Below are 23060 nucleotides of genomic sequence, written 5' to 3'. Positions count from 1 at the left end.
TAGCATTGGTTTGTTTGAATCTTCCCATTGATGTTTAGGACTGCAACTGGTCAGTCTCTTATTGGCATATGTGCATACTGTGCGTAGGATGCCTCGATATAGACCCTTGCAGTCCTTAAACAATTAACTGGGAAGATCCAAACAAAGGGGAAATTAAACTTCACCCCATTGCACAAGCAAGTGGCTATCAGGACTCAGTAGCTGAGTGGATAACGCGATGGAGTTTGAAGCGAAAGGTACTGGATTCGAGTGCCAGAGTGAACATCAACTCTGAGATGCGGGTACATCCAGCTGACGGGTCCCAAATACGACGAAACGTGCATCCTGGATTCCACTGCTAGCCACTATTCATCTTCGCTTATTATCTTTTTTTCTTTTTCTTGATTTATTGACAAAGCAACATATACTAAGACAGAACAACCAATGAGATTCAAAGATCATTATTTAATTCACAAATATTCAACATAATTTAATTATATATATATATTTTAAAACTGTTAACTGAGAAATAGAAGAAGATAAAAAGGAGACCTGTTTACTTTTTTGTTCTTTTCAATGTGAACACACATGCATTTAGATTATAGTTTAGAAATTGCATTTTGTGAATTGTTAAATATGAAAGAAAAATCACAAAAAGCTACTTCTATTCTTAATAGTTAGTAGTATTTCTTTTTTAACCATATTAATACTGATATATATGCAGTTATATATAGATAGATGAATTTCACGAGAAAAACAACGAATAATATGGTAAAGAAGACAGATGATTGATTAAAACAAAAGATGTATTAGTATGCATGAACGAAATATCCAAGAAAACTGTTATTTTATATTCATATATATATGTCAGTGTAAACGCTTAAATGAAAATATATGCATATATTTATGTTGAACATTTGACGAAACTGTTTTTACTTATATATATGTATAAGGAGTTAAAAGAAACAAGAAAAAGCAATCGTAAAAGTCATGAAATTTTAAGTAGTACACTATACTACTCATAAACAAATAAGTAATTAATTAGTTAACCAAATAAATATTCACATATAGTTATGTTTTTGAGAATGTGGACTTGTAATGAATGTTGATAATGAATCCGTTGTTGTACTGTATTCCAAAATTTCGTTACTTTCATGAATTTCTAAATAAAACAAAATGATATGAAATTCTCTATCAAAGGTTATCAATTGAATTTTAGTTGGAAATTGTTATCTGTTTTGTGCGATTATTTTCGTTTTGTGATAGATACGGAAAAAATAATGTAAGATTTAATAACTTTACAGTTTAAGTGTAATCTCAGGATAGATTAATCACTGATGATTAACTGGTGTCATATTTCTCCAGTCCTTGAGTGGCAATCGGATTCGATCGATAAAATGTAACCAACAGTCAATATGGCTCGAAATCACATACACTATGTTAAGATGTCATGACTTTAACACCGGGCTATTCTGGTATTATCTCAGAGTATGAAGTCGGAGACGTGGGTTTGAAGGCCATAAAAAACACCTGTTTCCTTGAGATTTCAGATGCCTCATCCTTTCTGATGAATCCCGACTGGTATGAAACCTGGGTAAATAGATTCCTGTCGACTACCTATAACCATTTAACATCTCAACATAAGTGTATCTTTAGATAGGTCTGACTATAATCAATAAAAGTAGGGCGGTATGATAATCACAAGTAAATCATAAATGTTAGATTCTTGCCTGAAATATTATCGGGGTTTGTTACAATCTTGTTACTTCGAAAATCAATCAAATGTTGTGTAATAACCGGTTAGTAAAAAATGTTAATGTAAAGATAATTGTCCGTTTGATAGATATTAGGAACACAATAATTGAAAGTTGTGATAAGGGCTAATCGGCAGTTGTGAAGAATAGTTGGAAAGAAGTCAAGAGAAAAAAGCAATATCTGATAGAAGGTTAAGACCATAATATATTGAGGGATTGAACATGCTGTTCTTGAACATGCTGTTCTTGTACTCAGAGTTGTTGGCAAAGATTTGTGATTTTCAGTTATTGGTATTGAAGGCTGAGATTGATTAGTCTCTGTTACCTTATGCGTGACCAGAGTAGATTGTCTCGAAATAATCTTTCAGTCATAAGATTTTAATACATCTGAATTGCGGCTAGTAAAGGAATCCAGAATGAATAGTTCATCTTGATTGGTTCTCGTCAGTTAGGTACTACCTATACCCCAGTGTTAATATTCAGACTAAGACTCAACTAAATGCCCTTTGCATTGAACGCTAACGCGTTCTCATTAGTGATTATATGAACTTGATAGCTCAGCGGATGATGCGTTGGACGCTTAAAGCATAAAATACTCAGGTCAAGCTCCGATGTGAACGTTAATGCTAAAATACAGTAAAATCAAACAGATGAATCTCAAATAGAACAAAAAGCTTGTCTATTTTTATAAATCACATAACCTATTTTAAAACAATTTTTTAATCAATCATACACATAATAAAACAACAGGATTTCCAATGTGTTCCATTACGTATGAAGATTGGGGTATGTATTTTTTTATTTTTAAGATTAATGAAATCATCGTCTCTCTTATGATATCAGTCAATCTTATAGAAGGATGGTATTTTAACCAAACTTCTTCAAAGTATAAATAGTTTCAGAAGGGGTTTCCTGTGAATATTATAGTAATTTTAATAGTTGAGATCATGAATCAATTTGAAGCTAGACCACCAGGGAAAACCTGAAAGCAGTGGACGGGCCGTTTCATCCTATTGTGGGACCCCTCAGCAGTGAGCATACACGATCCCGCCTCGTGTGATTCTAACCCATGACCTATCAGTCTCAACTATTGAACTATGAATAATTTGTTTCTAATTTTGTTTAAAATTTCGCTTCATCAAACTATTCATGTTAGCTGAGGTTATCAATTAAATACTAACCTAGTTTGTATAATTTTCATTTTTTTTAGTCTAGTCGACAATTCTAATGGTAAATACTTTTTGGCATCCATTTTACTGAATGAAAATTTGTAATTATTAGTAAAACTTGAACTAGTTATAATTTTAAAAAATTCCTTGTTAATTTACTTAAATTATCAACAATTTTAATATAAGGATGGATAGTGGCTAGCAGTGGAATCCAGGATGCGCGTTTCGTCCTATATGGGACTCGTCAGTTGGATGTACCTGCATCTCAGAGTTGATGTTCACTCTGGCACTCGAATCCAGTACCTTTCGCTTCAAACTCCATCGCGTTATCCACTTAGCTAAATAACAATGGGAAGATTACAAGTAAACAACACCTAGTGAATTTCAATGTGATCGTGGATGCTGAGGTGTCCCACAATAGGATGAAACGGTCGTCGAGTGTTTTCAGGTTTTCCATGGTGGTCTAGCTTCAATTAACTCAACTATATAAAATTAGAATATAATTAATAATTGTATTGTATAATCATTTACCTTCATTTTTATTTTGATTATTATCAGTTTGTGAACAATTAGAAAGACATGAATTATCAATATGAATATTCATTTTATTATCAATTGAATTCATTGAATAATTAATTTGATTTGATTCATCTGATTTAGTTAAATTGATATGTTGTATATTTGAATCAATTAATTGTGAATTATTTTTAGAAGATGGAGATAATAATGATCTTGTATACAAAGAATTATTATTATATTCTTGAAATCTTCTTGTAGGATCATTGAAATCATGAACAGTTGGACTATTATTATTACTACAAGTATTAGTATTAGTATTCATTTGAGAAATATTAAAAATTTCATTAGTATATAAATTAGATTCGATTGGATTTGAAGGAATATCTGTATGACCACACTCTTTTGGATTGAATATCTGATTTCGTTTTATAGATGTACCACATGGCCAACATATATGTTCATTAGACCAACGTACGTCAAGATCACTATTTAATTGTTCATTATTTTGATTGAGTAAACTCAAGTCTTTTGAAGTTAACAATAAACCCTGAGAATTTTGTATAAGATTGAAGTTATTTTCATATAAATTATGATGGTTTATTTTTATTGGGGTTGAATGTGAGCCACTTCTTTGTGAATCTTTTTCTGTACTATAGTACGTTGTATAATCTATTTCTATATCTTCATGATGTTGTGTATTGTTACTTATATTCACTGAACCAATATATGAGTCTGAAATAGTAGGTTTATAAAGTGAAGAGACAGTTGTAGGATTTGAGTTTGGTATACATGGTAATGTTTTGTGAATCATAGTTTGGTATATTGGAGGCAATTGTTGACTAACTGAAATATTACTATTATTGTTTCTGAAATATTCTGATGAGTTCATAAAGCTGTATTGTGAAGGATCTAAATCACCTGAGTTGGTTCTAGAAGCATTTATATTTTCTGTAAGTTGGGTTGTTATTGTTGAAATTTCCATCGGTGAATTTGATAGTTTTATCCCAAAGGAATCTGACTGTGTACGGAATACATTATCAAATGAAACTGAACCTGATGTAGTGGATCCATGTATTTGTCCATTTAAAGTAGTTGCAATACGATTACAGAAAACACTGTCAATGGAAGATGATGAAGATGATGGTCCAACTCCTTCTAGTTCTACACGCTTAACTGATGTAGAATTTGTTATATTAAAATTTGATGAAATTGACAATCCGTTAGAAAGTGGTTGAAGTTTAGAAACACTATTTATACTATCGTAATTCATACTACGAGTATTTGCTGAATTCGGTATGAAAAATCTTGACATTTCTTTAGTTAATAATAAATCATGACTCATATTTCCTAAATTAAAACTATCAAAAGGTGTTGTAGAAATTTTATGCATTGTATTATCATGAGTTATTTGTGAATAATTATTTCCTGATGAAATATTTACTGCAACTGCTGCCGCTACTGCGGCGGCAGCAGCAGCTGCTGCTGCTGATGCACATTTTCTTCGAAAACCTCTTGGTCGTCTTCTTGATGCACCATCTTGAAACATAAATTCTGCTGCTGGATCAATAGTCCAGTAATGACCTTTGCCAGGACGACCCATACCTAAGTATCATCATAAACATTCATAGGACATTACAGATAAAAACATATAATAAAATATTTAACTGTACGAAATTAAGTGAGTTTCTTTTAAAATGACTGTAATATCATTGGTGTTAACAATTTTTCGAAAACCCCACTAAGAGATAAAATTCTTTTTGTTGAAAAGCTTAAATAACCTTATTGAATCCTTTTTAAAATGGATTCTAAATTAGTACATCTGTGTATATGAGTTCAAAAGAATAATAAATGTAAAACAACTACCCTCATTCTGGGGATAGAATACAAGACGATTTTTGTGTTCTATATCGCAACTTATTTAAATTTAGAAATAGTTTTAAGGTTAGTTCGTTGTTGGAAAGTTTAAAGATCCTAGATCCTTTTGTAAGTAGGCTTTCAAATACGAACCACTGATGAATTACATTACTATGACGGCACAATAATTAAATTTTGTCAGTATGGGATTGTGGTAGTGGTCTAACATCAATCAGTTCATGATCTTAATCAAAAACCTGATAATCTCTACAACCCCATAATAATAATTACCATGTACCCACTAGTGACTAGCTTCGTGAAAGAATTCTCGGAGTTCTAGTGAGATACCGAGACCAGTGGAGCTAATTTATGTCAGGTAGAGACAGGTATCCACCTGAGATAATGAAAGATGGTCACACAACTTCATAGATTAGTTAAACTTAGACATTAACACTGTTGGATGTCCGCTTAGTGCTCTCTAGGTTAGGTCTTCACACGCGAGACCTAAGGTCCTGAGTTTGAATCCCGTATGTGGAATCGTAGATGTGCACTGCTCGCAATTCCCATAATAGAACGAAACGGCCATCCGATGTTTCCACGTCTTTAATGGTGGTCTAACATCAATTACTTTATAATCTCAATAAAAGAAAAATCAAATTTTATATTAAAAGATCATGTGGATTTCATAAGAATTTTATGTTTAAATATCCTTGATTCACTACTCTTACAAACATTCCACTCAATAGTTACACGTATATATATAATATGATCATAAATAAATACCATTTTCACCCACGGAAACATTGTATCACTAAATAGTTATAGACTTATCTATTTTTTTTAAGTCTTAAACTAATACCTATATGGTAACAAATACCCTATTAAGTAATCATTATAAGTTGATTGTATAAATTACAATGTATATCATATGTTGTCGCAATTCATTATGATTTATGGTATATTTACTATATATATAGTTACATAGTACTATGTCTACAACTTTAACAATTCTAAATACCTGTATATTGTATTTATTACCTTTGATGTATGATAACCATTGATAATAAGAAATATTACACGATGATTTAGTTGAATTACATAGAGATTGAAAAAATCTATCACATTTAATTATAATACTTAAATATTTTGGATATTATAATTGTTAAATAGGTGTATAAATGTGAAATTTTTTTTAAAAAATTTTCATTAAGTAACTTTACAATATATAAACAAGATGAATAATGTAAGCAAAGATGGATAGCGGCTATCAGTGGAATCCAGGATGCACGTTTCATCCTATATGGGACTCGTCAGCTGGATGTACCTTCACCACAGAGTTGATGTTAACTCTGTAACTCGAACCCAGTACCTTTCGCTTCAAACTCCATCGCGTTATCTACTCAGCTACTGAGTCCTGATTGCCACTTGTTTGTGCAATGGGGTGAAGTTTAAATTCACTTAGTATGCACATATACCAATTAGAGACTGACTAGTTACAGTCCTAAACATCAATGAGAAGATTCAAACAAACAATACTAAGTGAATGTCGAGAAAAGAAAAAAGACTTCTACTTCCCATTATTGAATAAATACTGAATTTTATTGACAGGGTGGTGCTAGTAGTAAAAATAATTTTAATTCATTTGTTTTAAATGTAAATGTTTTTCATTTTTCTTTTTTTTTCTACATTTTTCAGTAATTTTTAATGACGTGAAACTCATCCATAAAGTTCTAGGTGTATATACTTAATGTGAAAAATTATAGGAACGTAGTAAGAAACTGTAACATTTGATATAGTTTTACAAATCTATCAATCATGTTACTAGGATGATGTGTAAATTGAATTATAATGGTACACAGAGAAAGTGAAACTGTTACTTGTCATTATCATGTAATGTTAACTGAACTATACAGAGTATTGAATAAAATTAAAAGTGATAATAAACTCTGACTAAATAAATGAATGATATGCTACGGAACATGAGATCTGAAAGATGTTTAAAGTCTTTTACGTCCTGTTTTGAATGATTTGAGGTTAAAAAGTTTCAAACAAGAAAGAAACAGCTGTTCAGTATCTCTTCAATTTTAATAGTTCTTAACCTTTTATCATACAATAATGGAAACTATTTTAAACGTTAACGAATTTCTGGGCTGTATTGTTTACAGATTCATGTCAGTCAGGATACCATTATAAATTGGTGGGCACTAAACAGAAATCTTTTCCTGGTAAAAGATTATTCACGACAACAATAAGGATCCGATTCAGGACCTACAGGTCTCGCTATAAATCCTTAACTATTAAGACCATTGGCTCGATACCCGATGATACAGTTACAACTTGGATAGGTTTGGTATATATCTCGACTATTATCCGATACCACTGGTCACAACTGTTTCACCCAAGATACGTCTAAACTCCATCAGTCACAACTACTTGCAAGGACTCCAGGAACATCTTAAAATAAGTTATCCGTGGAATGACTCAGATTTTAGTGAAAGCTATTTTACAGATTGATTTTATACACGACTAGTTCTAGTGCTTAAGTGTTAGCCGTAACAACTGAAGGCCCTACGTTTGGGTCATACCTAATTCGTCTGTGTACAGTCCAGTAACTTCAAAAAAGACTTCCATTTTAGTCACCTTTTTTCTAGACAGAAATGTTAATATGCACTTACCTTTTGGTAATTTAATAAAAACTTCATTCAATGACAAATTATGTCGAACTGAATTTTTCCATCCAGTATACTGTCCACGAAAGAATGGAAATTGTGTATGAAGATATTGATAGATTTCGCTTAGTGTACATCGTTTTGATGGAGATGCTTTGATAGCCATTGCAATTAATGCAATATAAGAATATGGAGGTTTTTCTGATCGTCTACCAGCTATTAAAAATAAGAAGAAACGAAAATGAATAAATTAAATATTTAACACATGTAACACATGTAATGCTTTCTTTTAAACAGAATGAGATTATTCACTTAATATTGTTTGTTTGAATCTCCCCACTGATGTTTAGGATTGAACCTGGTCAGTCTCTTATTGACATATGTGCATACTGTGCGTATTGCCTCGATTATTTCGATAATAAAAATTCTTTATCATAATATGATCCAGATAGTTATTTGATCATTACTTAGACATTCAATTGTCAGTTAAAATAAAAATTCAAACCAACGATCTTAGTTTACTTTATGATCCATCTTTTACAATTTTTTTTCAAAAATAGTTTAACCCAGGTCAATTTATGACAAATATTGCTTACAAATTATATCAATCTTCACAAAGTTTCTTCATTGAATGACTGAGTAAAGTTAAATTTATTTTATTAAACTCTGATCCAGTGATCTAAGTATCCAAGCGTTCCCCATATGAACTAAAAGTCATAGATCTGTGTACGTGGTATTAAACAGTTTCAAAATAAGGAAAATTATCTACTTAGTACTCCAAAAACTCATCTGAGATTAATATATAACGAATACTACCTTCACTATCTTCATAATATCCTTTCAAGTAAATTTGAATATACTTTTCTTAGCTTTTTCGTATTGAAACATTATGACAACAAAATTAAGTTAATATAGAATTTAATATAGTTGAGATCATGAATCAATTGAAGCTAGACCACCATGGAGACCGATAGGTCCTGGGTTCGAATCTCGTGAGGCCGGGATCGTGGATGCTCACTGCTGAGGACTCCCACAATAGGACAAAACGGCCGTCCAGTGCTTCTAGGTTTTCTATGGTGATCTGGCTTCAATTAATTCATGATCTCAACTATATAAAATTACTAAAATCCTCACAAAACTTCCTTCTGTTAATATAGAATCGTTGATATATTTAGCTTTAGTTCGAGCTTAACTACTTCCTAAATATTTTTTACAAGACGTTTTTAATTCATTCAATGATTAGATTGAAATCATTATATTTGGGTTTCTTTTTGACGAAACCTTAGACGGTAATTGAAGAGAATATCTATTAACTTGAACAATCATTATATTTCTATTATAACCTAAAAACTAACTTCCTTGAAGGATGGAACATCTAAGCGTTAATCTTATTAAGCTTAATTATGAACAACTAAATGAAGATTCTTTAAATAATTTGAAAATAAACATTATTCTATTCTAAAAAAAATTATGTTTCCTTTAGACTAGATTGACATAGACTAGACATAGACAAAAAAAATGAAGGTATAAAGAAAGAGATTCATAAAACAGTACTAATCCGAGTGTCTTTTCTATACAAATATATATATAATGTATGTTTATTTAACATAACAAGCTATTCATTTCCTAGATCCTTCATTGTAATGTCTGTCAAAAACGCTATTCTCGAAAAATCTAATAATGATAATAAATTATATACGAACAGTTGAAGTACAATATGGACTGCTTGTTGTTTTTTTCTTAAGGATTGACCGGAAATACTAAATTTTTGTCCATGTATTCTTCAATTGTTTCTTTGTTTTTTTAGTTAATCACTTGCCCATCTTCTCACTTCCTATGTATATTTCTTCTTTAATATGTCCATGTAAAATAACGTATATATGTATACATGTATTAGTTTACTGCTAAAAGATTTTGTTTATATAAAGTCTATAAAAAATGTACATAGTTGATATGATAGATCATATGACTATTATTGAACAATATAAACGAACTGATAGAATTATGTCTTGTACAGTTATAATTATCGTCGCCTTTGATCAAAGCGAAAGTTTTGTATTTTTAAATTAAGTTAGTTAAAGTACACTAGATTTTACAGTAATTGGTAAGTACTATGTTTTTTCTTTCTACCTTTCACTAATAATGATAGCAAGCGTCTGAAATGATGATGATGATGTTGGTGATGGTGATGGATGTTCCAGATGCTGTGTTTTCGTTGTGTTTTTTTTGATGGACATTGAGAAATTATCATTAATTTTAGATTCTATGTTTATCTACTTAATCTCCATTGTTTTCTTCATATCTATTTCTTGTCTTTTTTCAGGAAGAAAAACAGTTTATTGAATATGTCAGAATCATTTGAAGAAATTGTTATTTATTTAGTTAAAAAAAGGAACTATTCCATCTCACTCTCTTTAGTGTTTTAATTAGTTGTAATTCATTTCAACATTTTCTTTCTTGATGGACATTCATCGATCCATAGATCGTTTGTTTGTATTATTTTTAAGAATCCTAATCTAGGAATTAAGACTACTTAAACGGTTTGCTCACTTTACATAGGTAAGGAAGTGCTTATTATTTAAAATTTCACATTTTTTTCGTATTATTTATAAAATTTTAACGTTATTTTATAGACTGTTAAACAGCTTGTAAGAAGATTTCTTCTAACTTAAACATTAGCTGTTAGATGGGTTTCAAACAACTAAACTAATAAAGTAGGATTTAAGATAAGTGAGGTTGTAGAAATCATTTTCCACAGTGTCATACCCATTTAAGTGTCATTGAACAAACTCCTAGAATAATTTATGTTTCTTTGTAGGATAATCTGGATTCAGTAATGAATCAAAGTCAATTGTTTAGTTATACAGCTTAAGTAATAACACAATAATTAATATATATAATAATAGACATAACTTTAACAGTGAATTATGAAATTTGATAGAATTATTTTAAGAGGTAAGAAATTAAAGTTTTCCAAAACTTCTGACCAACTAAGTGACATTTTTTGAGTTGATGAGGCGCTGAGGAGTCGCACAATAGGATGAAACAGCCGTCCAGTGCTTCCAGGTTTTCCATGATGGTCTAACGTCAATTGACTCATGATTTCAACTATATAAAATTACTAAAATCTCCACAAAACCCCCATCTCATGATAAGAGTATTAGTTAGTGAATTCATTGCTCCTCATAATTTTTTTATATAAGTTAAAATCTAATCAGACTGTACATCACCTTTCCTGTAATCGTAAGCACTAAATCTAAAAATACAATGACATTAAACAATATGTCTAGTCTAATTTGATAAAGCAATTTGTTTGATAACACAAACAAACAGAATATTAAATCGCCAGAATATTGGTCGCTCGAATCTGACAGTTTAATGTAAAATATGTTATGGTAATTCGATTGGATGACATTATGGATAAGTCTATTATTTTCAATGACGAACAATATATATATATATGGAGAGAGAGAGGGGGAGGGAGAGAGGAGAATATATATAATAAAAAAATATGGGATACATTAAGTTTTTTTAGTCACTATGAGAAATAAGTGGGTTGATTAAAAAAATAAATGAAATATTCAGTGATGCATTATAAAATGCAAGTCAACAAAAAGCATTGACATTTGCATAATATATGGACAGATTCTGCTCTAGTGGTTGATATTTTTTTTACTTATTTGGAATAAGTCAATATATATCTGAACCAAACAGTAAATAACTCCTGGTTCCCACCACATAAATTGATTATCAATGATTATGAACAGAAAATGAAGAATGAATAACTTAATTAATAAATATACATGGTAAATATTAGTTATGGCTTTACTGTACCATCATAACTGTTTGTTAATCCAAAGGATCGTAAATATCTTTAGGGCCGCGTTCAAAATTTTATGGACATTTGATGCTTTGGAAACTTCATACTGTCATTATATGTATATATATATATATATATATATATATATATATATATATATATTTTACGGTTATATTAAAAAAGTATATCCTACTTGAATACACTTTGTAAACAGGCGTATTTAATATTGGAATCCTTTTGAGTCACTATTTCATTTTAACCACTAAAGCTATCACTTTTTAATAACTTAGTGATTTGTCATTCTGCTTTACTCGCTGTTGAGTCAGTTCTACTCTACTTTATCCAAACAAGTACAGTAAGAAATTAATAATAACCAAATAAAAGTTCATCGAAGAAATGGATTAGGGTTTTCGTTTGTAATAATAATAAAATATCATATGGATAATTAACTAACTATTTTGAATTTAAATACGTTAAAAGTTTCTTTTTTAAGTCCGAATGTCACATCACAATAACTATTCATTCGCTTGTTTAAACAGACCTTCTTGAAGAAATACATATAAAATTTAAGTATATTTTTGTATTACTAGTGAGTAGTATAGCTCTCTCAAGATATTTTTCATGCTTAAATGCTTTTACCACTTCGCATAAAAATCTCTTCTGTTAAAATTAATCGAATAAAAACGTTTCTGTTACTAAATTTTTTCAAGGACAAGCTTCAAATTATTTTACAACTGCACCAAAACAGTACTGAGTACTATTTGGACTGTATAAGAAGAGGACTTAGTGAAATTTTTATTGAACAGTAAAATATTATTATAATGATTATTAATAGACACAGGATGTCAGTTAAATAGAATTTGGAGATATTTTGAAAGTATGCTGCATATTATGCAATAATTATTCGAAACTGTTAACGTACTTAACGTTACCTAAATTACTTAGAATCGGCAGGTACCTAAGCATCTTATGACTTCTGATAAATTACAAGGAAGTAATATACAAGGTTTTGGTTCGGAAATAAAACTTTTTTTAGTGTTTTATACCTCTTCCGATACAGCTGGAAACAAAATGACTAAAAACAACCCACCAACACATAATCATTAAGACTTCAAAGACTAACTGAATGTTACGAATAATTATTATCATATATATAGTTCACAAACTATTTGTCTTGTAAATAATTGGTTTTTTCCTGGATTCTAACACATAGAATCATTTAATACTTAGCATTCATTGTTTTCAGTTTACTTGTATGGAGCATTAATAAGGTAATTCATTTAGCTAGTGACAAACAGTTATTATTACCATCTAGAATCATAATAAGTACAATCTATAATAGAAAGAGGATAAACGAGAAATATCACTACTTAAACTGCTACTATAAAGAATATATACAAATCGTTATTAATAAAGTAGACAAAATGATAATCATAAAAAGCATTACTTAAGTAAACCCATTAGTAATAATAATATTACTTATGGTTACTATGAGAATCATAAGAAGACATGAACACCTACATGATATATTTACTAAACACTAGACACCTATCTTCTTAGTTTGCTCTCACATGTGATCAATCTCTTAATAGTATATTAATATACAAAATAAACAGTCATTTCTATAGTATCAATATGTATGGTTTACAGTTTTCTTTTTTAATTTGTTAAATATACTACATTATATAAACTGTTGAAATGATCCCATTTTAATAATTAAGACCTGAATCAAATCACTATACCATTACAATTAAGTTTATATCTCATTTGTTTTCATAAAGTCCAATTATTTCATAAAGATTTATTTAATAATTCCAGATATTCTTTGAAATAATTATTTTGTACATTTAATATATTTTCTTGGAACTCAAAACAATTGTCAACCAACACTAACATCGGAATTTTCAATACAAATGTCAAGACAGTTCTAATGTATGGGGCAGAGACGTGGAGAACTACGAAAGCCATTATCCAGAAGATAAAGGTGTTTATTAACAGTTGTCTACGCAAGATACTTCGGGTCCGTTGGCCAGACACTATCAGCAACAACCTACTGTGGGAGACAACAAACCAGATTCTAGCGGAGGGAGAAATCAGGAAGAAGCGCTGGAATCGGATAGGATACACATTGAGGAAATCACCCAATTGCGTCACAAGACAAGCCCTCACATGCAATCCTGAAGGCCAAAGGAAAAGAGGGAGACCAAAGAACACATTACGCTGAGAAATGGAGGCAGGTATGAGAAGAATGAACAGAAACTGGATAGAACTAGAAAGGAAGGCCTAGGAAAGAGTGGGTTGGAGAATGCTGGTTGGCGGCCTATGCTCCATTGGGAGTAGCAGGCGTAAGTAAGTAAGTGAGTAATTTATTTTCTATTCATTTTGATCAATTATAATTTTAATGAAGAAGCAGAAGAAGAAGATGATTTACAGTGTAAATATGAAAGCTCAATATGGATAATGTTAAAATGATTGTGGCTTTTTTTCATCCATAACGATAAATATTGTAAACATGATCACAAATACCTGAAATATAATGATCAGTTTATGTATTATTGAAATAAGTACTCATTATGTCTAAGTGTATACCTTTTATGTTCAAATATATAAAGATATAGCACTCTGAGAAACACACTCTCACTGACTGTAACCACATTCGATTTTAAGCTTAAACTAATGATAGCATGATTACTAGTTCTTTTTGTTATTTCATTGGTAATCACTGTACAAATTATTGACTTTTATATCTTCTGTAAAACAATCATGTTGGGATGACCCTGCATTTTTCTCGTTCTCGCAAGCGACATGACAAGCTCAGGGGTCATCAAGGAGCATTTCAACCAATAAGCGATTAATTAGAAGTTATGTTACTAAAATAACGAAAATGGAAAAGTCACATGTGGAGATCCTGATTGGCTGATTGATACATTGCTACTATGTTTAGCAGTATTCTAGAACTTTCAGTAAAAACTCAAGGACTCTTAAATTACTATAAAATCCCTATATTTTCTGTACATAAATGAACCTTGCAGTAAAGTGTTTCTCTGATACTCGTGTCTTCTCTCTGGTCTTCAAGTCGCTGAGTAGTGCTAGCCCTGGGGTTATCCGAATAGCTTAGGATCTGAATATAGCTTTCAACTTACAAAACGTATCAAATCATAATCGGGCATACCATTTTTAAAATTACTAATATTATGAAAGAACAAGTTTTAAAAGTTCAATGAGGGAAGATTTGAAAAACTTTTTATCAATGTAAGGACGCATGAAGAAGAGCATGAACATGTAAATTACTTTTGGTATATTTATGCTCTTATAAGCTGATATTAGCAGGAAGAGATGAGAAAAATATAAAGAATCATGAAATTTGATTGGCTTTTTATCCTTATGAATCAATTTCTTTATTTGTTATGAATGAGTATAATAATTAAATAGTTATTCTCTATTATTTTTCTGTAGTTCTGATAATTATAAGCCACTTTTACATTCATGAATTAATTTAATATCTTTTACTATTTATAAATTCTGAAGTAATTAACTAAAAATGTGTTATCCTGTGTTATATTGATAATGTTCTGGCTATGTAATCTTTAGTATTTATAAAATAATTCACATTATAATCTTGCATTCTACTGTTATAATCACATTGTGGTGTGTGCTACTGATGTCGACTGATATAAGTAGTATGTATCATCAGTCTAAAGTGAAATGTCTGGCGGAAGAAAGTTAAGAAGATCAAAGAAAAGAGAAAGAGAACAAAGAATGATTGGTGTGGAAACAAAATAACAATGAAGTTTGAGACAATTGATTGACATTTTGCATGTGATTTATTTACTGTAAGGTTCTCAGATTTCGCTAAGATGTTCTGTAATTTTGTATTCAAATACATTTGGTTGTCCTCGCTTGTGTTCTCGTTCACTACAACATGAGTTATAAGTTTAAATAATAAAAAAAATATTTATGACCACTCATCTGACTTTCTGATGTTCTTATTTGGTATTTTGAAAAATGAAAGTTTCCCTAACCTATCAATTTTATGAAGAATAAAGCACCAAAATTAATGAGTTTGTCACTGGCGAAGCTGACAACATGACAATACGAATTTTAAGAGATAATTTTGAAAAATCTATGATTATGTATTCTATATTCATTTCGTGCATGAATCAATATTTTAGTTTATCAAAGAATAATATTAAACCTATGGTTATTTATTCTAAGGACATCAACATCCGACATGAGTTATTCTTAATTACTTGCGCCTGTTACCCCTCGTGGAGGAGCATAGGCCGCTCACCAGGATTCTCCACCCAACCCTGTCCTGGGCAATCCATTCCAGTTGTTTCTAGTTGTTATTCATCCTATTCATGTACGCTTCCGACTCCCGACTCAGTGTTCTCTGGTCTTCCTCTTTTCCGTTTCCCTTCATGATTCCACGTTAGGTCTTGACTCGTAATGCAGTTTGGCGATTTCCTGAATGTATGTCCAATCTGCTTCCAAAGTCTTTTCCTAATTTCCATTTTCAGCTGGAAGCTGGTTTGTCCTCTCCCATAAAAGGCTGTTGCTGATGGTATCTGACTAACAGCGGATATTAAATATCTCACGTAAACAATTGTTTATAAATACTTGTACCTTTTTGATAATGATTGTGGTAGTTCTATGAGTTACTCAGTTCAGGAACAATCATTATGTCTTATAGTGAGTGATGAAGTGGCATATTTTTAAGCGTTTAGTCTCTTTTCCTTGTTGTAATTAAAGGTTTAAAGGATAAATGTTTTAAACTAACTTGATAATTTTGCCTTAACTAATATAAACTTTGCATATAACTTATTTTACACTTTTTTTTTATTAATGTCTGTTGTAATGTTTTCAATGAATCCAAAAGTCTAGTCTAGATTGATAAAACATATATTACTATTGGGTGTTATTACTAAGATTTGACTTGATAATTTTAAATAAATTGAGCATTAGGTAGATTGTTATAGACTTAAATTAATTTTGATTTTGTCATCTGTTCTCTGAAGAAGTGGCTTACATTGAGTTACGAAATGTCAGAAAATCTATTTTCTCCACTTATTCAACGGTACATGTTATCCTAAAGTGATATTACCTGAAAAACTAATACAAATAAATTAGGTATTATTCAGAATCCCTAATCCAGAATAAGTTTAGTGTTCCTTACATTTTTTTAATGATACTCTAATGATATCACCCTAATGGAAGTGACTTTCATACATACAATGAATCACTTTACATTGTATTAAAAATATTAATGAAAGGTCAAATAATCATGATAACAAATTGATTGGTATAATTACTACATCAAAATATTAAAAAGATCTGTGGATATGCACTGCTGAGGAGTCCCACAATAGTAGGAAACGGCCGTCCAGTGCTTCCACGTTTCCCATGGTGGTTTAGCTTCAACTGACTCATGATTTCAACTATATAAAAAAAACCTTAAATCTCCACAAAACTCCCTTCTGATAAAAAAATGTATGTTGAACATTTCTCCTGGAATTTCATCAAACAATTTTTCTATAAAATCTTCTAATCAATAATCAAAAATTGAAAGAAAAACTGGCTTTCTACATAAACCCTATGAACAGACTGGGTAGTAGTCTATTTTCGCTTATTGAAATTTCAATCTCTACATAAAAATCTCAGCTATGTACTTATTCATCTCTATTTAATCCGTCCAATATGATTTCACTTAAATTTATCCATAAACATTTACTACAAAGTGATATTGATAGCCGAATCTCATGCTTCTCCCAGTGCTTCATGGAGGAATCAAATTATCACTGGCAAGGATCGCTTTATTCTTATGTTCATCACGCTTTTCTAGTAACTTTGTATAATTAGTTTGGTAACTAATGAATTATTACTTAAAAGTGAAACCATTTCAGTATTTCATCTATAAGTTTGGTAAATATTTAGTCAGAAAACTTATTAAATGACATGTTAGTCAAGATATTTTTATACTTAAAGACTGTCCAATGAACATTTTATCACTTATATGAAATTAATGAGTTACATTACTTGATGATTTCGAATATTTCCCTTGCTGAAATTTAAATCGAAGTACTGAGTAAAGTTTCCAAACTATTTGTCCTAATTATTTCGACATGAAGAAATACAATTCATAATTTTAGTGATGAAACCTCTGTAAAGATTCACATAATTTGTACGTGGTATTCGTCAAGGTTCGATGTCAATGTTTCTGCCTTTTGAAACAACTGTTTCGTTCAAGTTCAGTAATCATTATAAATGAGTACCCAGGTTTTCACTCGTACCCTTAATGTGTTCAGTTCGTAACGAGGACCATCTAACAACATAATTCATATTTCATATGCTAAAATCAACTTATTTAAAAAACAGTTTGATAAATTAATGAATAAATTGAGTATTCTGTAATCAATATTTGAATAACGAGAAAAAGCAATTTAGATAAAGCGGTTTTTCTTAATATATATTCAGACTAGACTCATTACCTTATTTAATGTGTAAAATAACAAATTAAATACAGCATCAGTAGCACTCAACTGCTATATCATCAAAAATATAAGACTGAATAAAAAAAAGGCGAAGAAGGAAATTATCATTCAAAACACCCCCTTAATCCATTTAAATCAATTATTAGTTCAAATCACCAGGGTGTCTATATATATCAAAAAAGGGCCTATAGCAATTTGGACGTTAAAAATAATAATGTTTCAACCATCGGATAATTCACAGTTAGGGAGATGTGATATATTTTCTAGTTTCCTTAACTGAAGTTATAATATTATCTATTTAATAGTAATTCTATTTATGATGTTTTCCTTATATATATATGAGTCATTTGGATAGCTTATAGAATATTTATTGGACAATGATTTCCCTTTGCTATGATAGTATTATTACAAGGTGTAAACAGTTATTATCGTTGTTTATTTGGTAGGATTTTATGGAAATTGGTTTAATTTGTTGATAGTATTCGTCATAGATTGACCTACTTCAAAATGTTCCTGAGGTTCTAGTAAGTTGTTATGACTCATGAAATGTGAGAGTTGTCACCAATCAAATAAGATAGTCGTCATATAGTGTTGAAAATTAATTAAAGTAGGAACTGTACCACTTTATGACGACCTAGTAGTTCTAATGGTCAACTGTTTTCCAAGAGGACTGAGGGTTTGTTGCGAATACTAGATGCCTAGAAATTTCTTGGTGAACTTATTATCATAATTGAATTGTGGAAATGTGATTTTCTCATCTTCAAACTAAAAACATCCATTATTACTTCTAATTTGTTTCCCACCTGAAAGGATTTTAAACGTCATTGTTTCGTTTTTCTTTTATTACGATATTTTGTGACACTTTCCAAGGATATTTTTTGCATATATTGCACAAGCAAGTGGCTATCAGGACTCAGTAGCTGAGCGGATAACGCTATGGCGTTTGAAGCGAAAGGTTACTGGGCTCGAGTCCCATAGTGAACATCAATTCTGGGATGCAGGTACTTCCAGCTGACGAGTCCCAAATAGGACGTAACGTGCGTCACACTGGATTCCACTGCTAGCCACTATCCATCTTTGCTTACAATGCTTGTGAATTAAGGCTATACTGAGGCAATGCACACAGTATGCACATATGCCAATTAGAGACTGACCAGTTGCAGTCCTAAACATCAATGGGAAGATTCAAACAAACAATACCAATTGAATTTAGATAATAATATTATTCTTATGGAATAGGAATTTCAATGATCATTTTAAAAGTGATAAACTGATTACTAATATTCACTTAATTTATAACTTATCATCAAAAATCATTTTATTCAACAACCTCACACTATATCCATATAAACCTAAACATTTAATGCGAATGAATCCTCTTCTGTGGTTCGAACTCAATCTGACGAACAACAATATTACACTCGGTAGTAAATTACAAAAGTTAAGATTATGTCAAGGTTTTCTTGAATCATAAATAAGAAAATTAACATTAGATTTATGTAAGTTGTATCTAAAAAAGGTTTCTTATATATTCACTAGGGAAGAGAGACGATGACTTAATCATCCACATTTTTTGAAAGACTCTATTGTTAGTAGTTCATTATGGAGAGGATACATTGGTTTACATTTTTTTGAAAGAAATATTCCATAGCTTGTTCTACTCTATTTCAATCATTTTTAAAATGATTCTATGTTATATAATCTATTATCTTATATTAGTGTATGTATACACTTCATTTCCATTTACAAAACAGTACCTATCATCTTGAATGACAGTGAAATGTTCACCACGTGAAATATCGTTTTTGAATGAACGGAACAATTACAAAACAATTACATTCTAAATATGCACCATCATTTTTTAAAATAACACAAAACGAAATAACATATTCAGAGAGTCATATTTTAAGAAATATGAAACCATTAGTCCCTTTGATTTTAATTTCAATAGTGTAATAAGAAGACGAATATTATCAGAACTATAGGATATATTAGAGCAATACATTTTAAACAATCTGATCACACGTAATATACCTGTTAGGAATATTTATATATAATAACAAATGGTTAAGTAGACTAAGAATAAAGGGTAAGGGAAGACAAGGATAATGAAGAAAATAATGTGAAAACATCAACTCTGAGATGCAGGTACATCTAACTGACGAGTCCAAAGTGGGACGAAACGCACGTCCTGGATCCCACTGTTAACCACTATCAATCTTTGCTTATAATGTGGAAACAATTTTAAATTCCATCACTCTGGATAATAAGCTGATATTAGCAGCATAAGTTCAAGTATATGTGTGATCAGATTGTTCGAAATGTATAGCGCTGATATATATATATATATATCATAATTCTAATAATATTAGATTTCTTCTTACACTATCGAAAAATGAAATAATATTTAAACAAACACTGTATTCATAATCTATTCAAATAAACTTTTTTAAGAGATTTTTTACGTTATTTTTGAATTCATCACCATGGTTAAGAAATTCACAGTTAAATGAATATCCAAATCCAAGTTAATAGAACTAATCTTCATAGAATAGTTATTGTAATTATATAATACAATGTTAATGTTCGATGATCAATGGCATCTATTTTACGTGAACTGTTATTCTCAGTCTTTGTAAATTTAAGCTAATACATCAGTAATACCAAGTTACATTTTTAAACCGATTATATATTCTATAAAAAAAACAGTTGACTATTAAATATTTCTTGTTTAATATATGAATTCATCGGTCGATTAAAGCTAAACCACCACGGAAAACCTGGATGCACTGGGCAGCCATTTCGTCCTAGTATGGGACTCAACAGTGTGCATCCACGATCCCGCCTCGTGGGGTTCAAACCCAACACCTTCGACCTCGCGTTCGAACACTTATTCTCTAGACCACTTAGCCGGATTCCGCGATATTACGCGACGATCCACCACTGTCTTCAGTGAGTAACTGCCTCTACAACAGACACGGTTGAACTTCACTGGTCACGGCGTCTCACTAGAACTCCAAGAAACTCATCTTGAAGCCAGTCACTAGTGAGCACATGATGATTATTATAAGGAGGTTTCGTGAAGAATGTAGTAATTTCTTGTTTGTTAAAATAAACAATAATTACTGAGATGCATGGCGTAATGATAATTACAGTGAATGAATATATGATTATATTAAAAGTAATCCAAAAAGTGAGTGTTCTGTTTTTTTAGTTACAATTAACATACATAACTTTTGAGTTTCCCTTAATCTTTTTTTCTTAATGAATAATAAAACACAGATTTCATAGGAATGAGATCAGATTACAATTAAACTTTAACAAAGTGACCAACTGTAAAATTCTGTTTATATTAGGGACTGAATTTGAGAGGTTTTCTATTAAAACATATACTTGATCAACGGCTAGCTTGTCTCAATAGTAAATAACGCATAGTAGATTAGAGAATATCAGCATTGGGATGTTAGACCATACATTTAAAGAGTTACAAATGTTAATGGATGAATGTTTTAGATTCTAAGACTAGCCACAATTTAATTAATATATTTATTTGAAATCTAAGTTCAAGCTGCCATCAGACATATCATATTTTAGCTTTATACGACTGTGTTTCCAACCATTGACTTAAACAATTTGACAAAGAGCTTACCTCCAATGTTCTTTTTTCGATTATCCATATCTTTATTTAATTCATCCTTTAATTTAGATTTCGTATTGTTAATTGTATTTCGATCTCTTTGTTTTGTAACATCTGCACCTTCTACATCATCGTTGTGACCATTATCATCATCATTTTCACAATCGGATAAGTCAGTTGAATGATTATGTTCCATATTTACATCACCATCTTCCACATCTTCTATTTCGTCCTCATCCTCATCAATATCATCTTCATTACCAATGTTGTCATCTTGATCATTTAGTTCATGACTATCACTGGTGCCTTTCATTAACATTTTATGAAATGGTATATTCATAGTATTATATAACAACATAGATGGCGACACTGTGGGATTATTCTCATGAGTACACGATTTCATTGTATCTGATTCATGTTTATTAATGAAACCATTTGAAATACATTTTGACGTTGCTACTGACGACAATGATACTCCTGGTTCTGTGGTAGTAAGTGTCGTTGTTGTCATTGTCGTTGTAAATGTAGTCATTGTTGGTAAAACTGGGTTTATTGGCACAGAATTCAAATAGGTAAAGTTTACCGAACCTAAAATTGTTGAACAATCATCGACTTGATGATTTCGTTCATTATTATTACATTGGTTAATGTTATTTATACATTGATTATTTGATATACAAGATGATTGGATTGAATGAAGTGATTCATAACTGTTTAATTCAGTGTCATAATTCATTGTTTCATTTGATAGAGTTGGACATGCTTCACTGGACGACTCTTCAGGACTACTAATGTTATGAAGATGATGATAAGGACGTGAGTCAATATCTGGCATATAATTTGATATTTTGCTATTATTATTATCATTATTATTGAACGTTGAATGTTGCTGATCTTGACAATGATGGTGATGAAGATTATGATGATAATCAATATTCAAAGAATTATTTAAGTAAGATGTCATTAAAGGTTGAATAGGATATGATTCATGAATTGTAGGAAATGTATTACTACTATTATTCCCTAATTGTTTATTAAGTAAATTAGGTGTTGTAGACCATAAATTATTAGGCAGTATTTTAGAATCTGTTAATGTACAATCATAGGACGATAATGGTGATGATGATGATGATGGTGGTGGTGACGACGATGATGATGACGATAATGA

At 30.6% G+C, this 23060-nt stretch overlaps 1 protein-coding gene and 1 non-coding gene across 2 annotated transcripts; both read right to left on the bottom strand.

Moving 5' to 3' along the window:
- Positions 1-1024: 1024 nt before the first annotated feature.
- Smp_076300 (forkhead protein/ forkhead protein domain,putative) lies at positions 1025-22824 on the bottom strand (the record flags this gene model as incomplete). Its single annotated transcript, XM_018788687.1, has 4 exons — positions 21905-22824; positions 7951-8160; positions 3897-5023; positions 1025-1141 (listed from the first exon to the last, which is right to left on the bottom strand). The coding sequence occupies exons 1-4, from the start codon at positions 22725-22727 to the stop codon at positions 1025-1027; spliced, it is 2277 nt and encodes a 758-aa protein (XP_018646540.1). The 5' UTR covers positions 22728-22824.
- On the bottom strand, positions 3179-3249 carry Smp_tRNA_01897_Gln_TTG.1.1. The gene has a single exon. It is a non-coding gene (tRNA).
- Positions 22825-23060: the final 236 nt, after the last annotated feature.

The sequence above is a fragment of the Schistosoma mansoni genome, assembly GCF_000237925.1.
Source record: "Schistosoma mansoni, WGS project CABG00000000 data, supercontig 0138, strain Puerto Rico, whole genome shotgun sequence".
In the NCBI taxonomy this organism is placed as follows: Eukaryota; Metazoa; Platyhelminthes; class Trematoda; order Strigeidida; family Schistosomatidae; genus Schistosoma; species Schistosoma mansoni.
The sequence above is the reverse complement of the archived record's forward strand: the minus strand, read 5'-3'. Positions and strand labels throughout refer to the sequence as shown.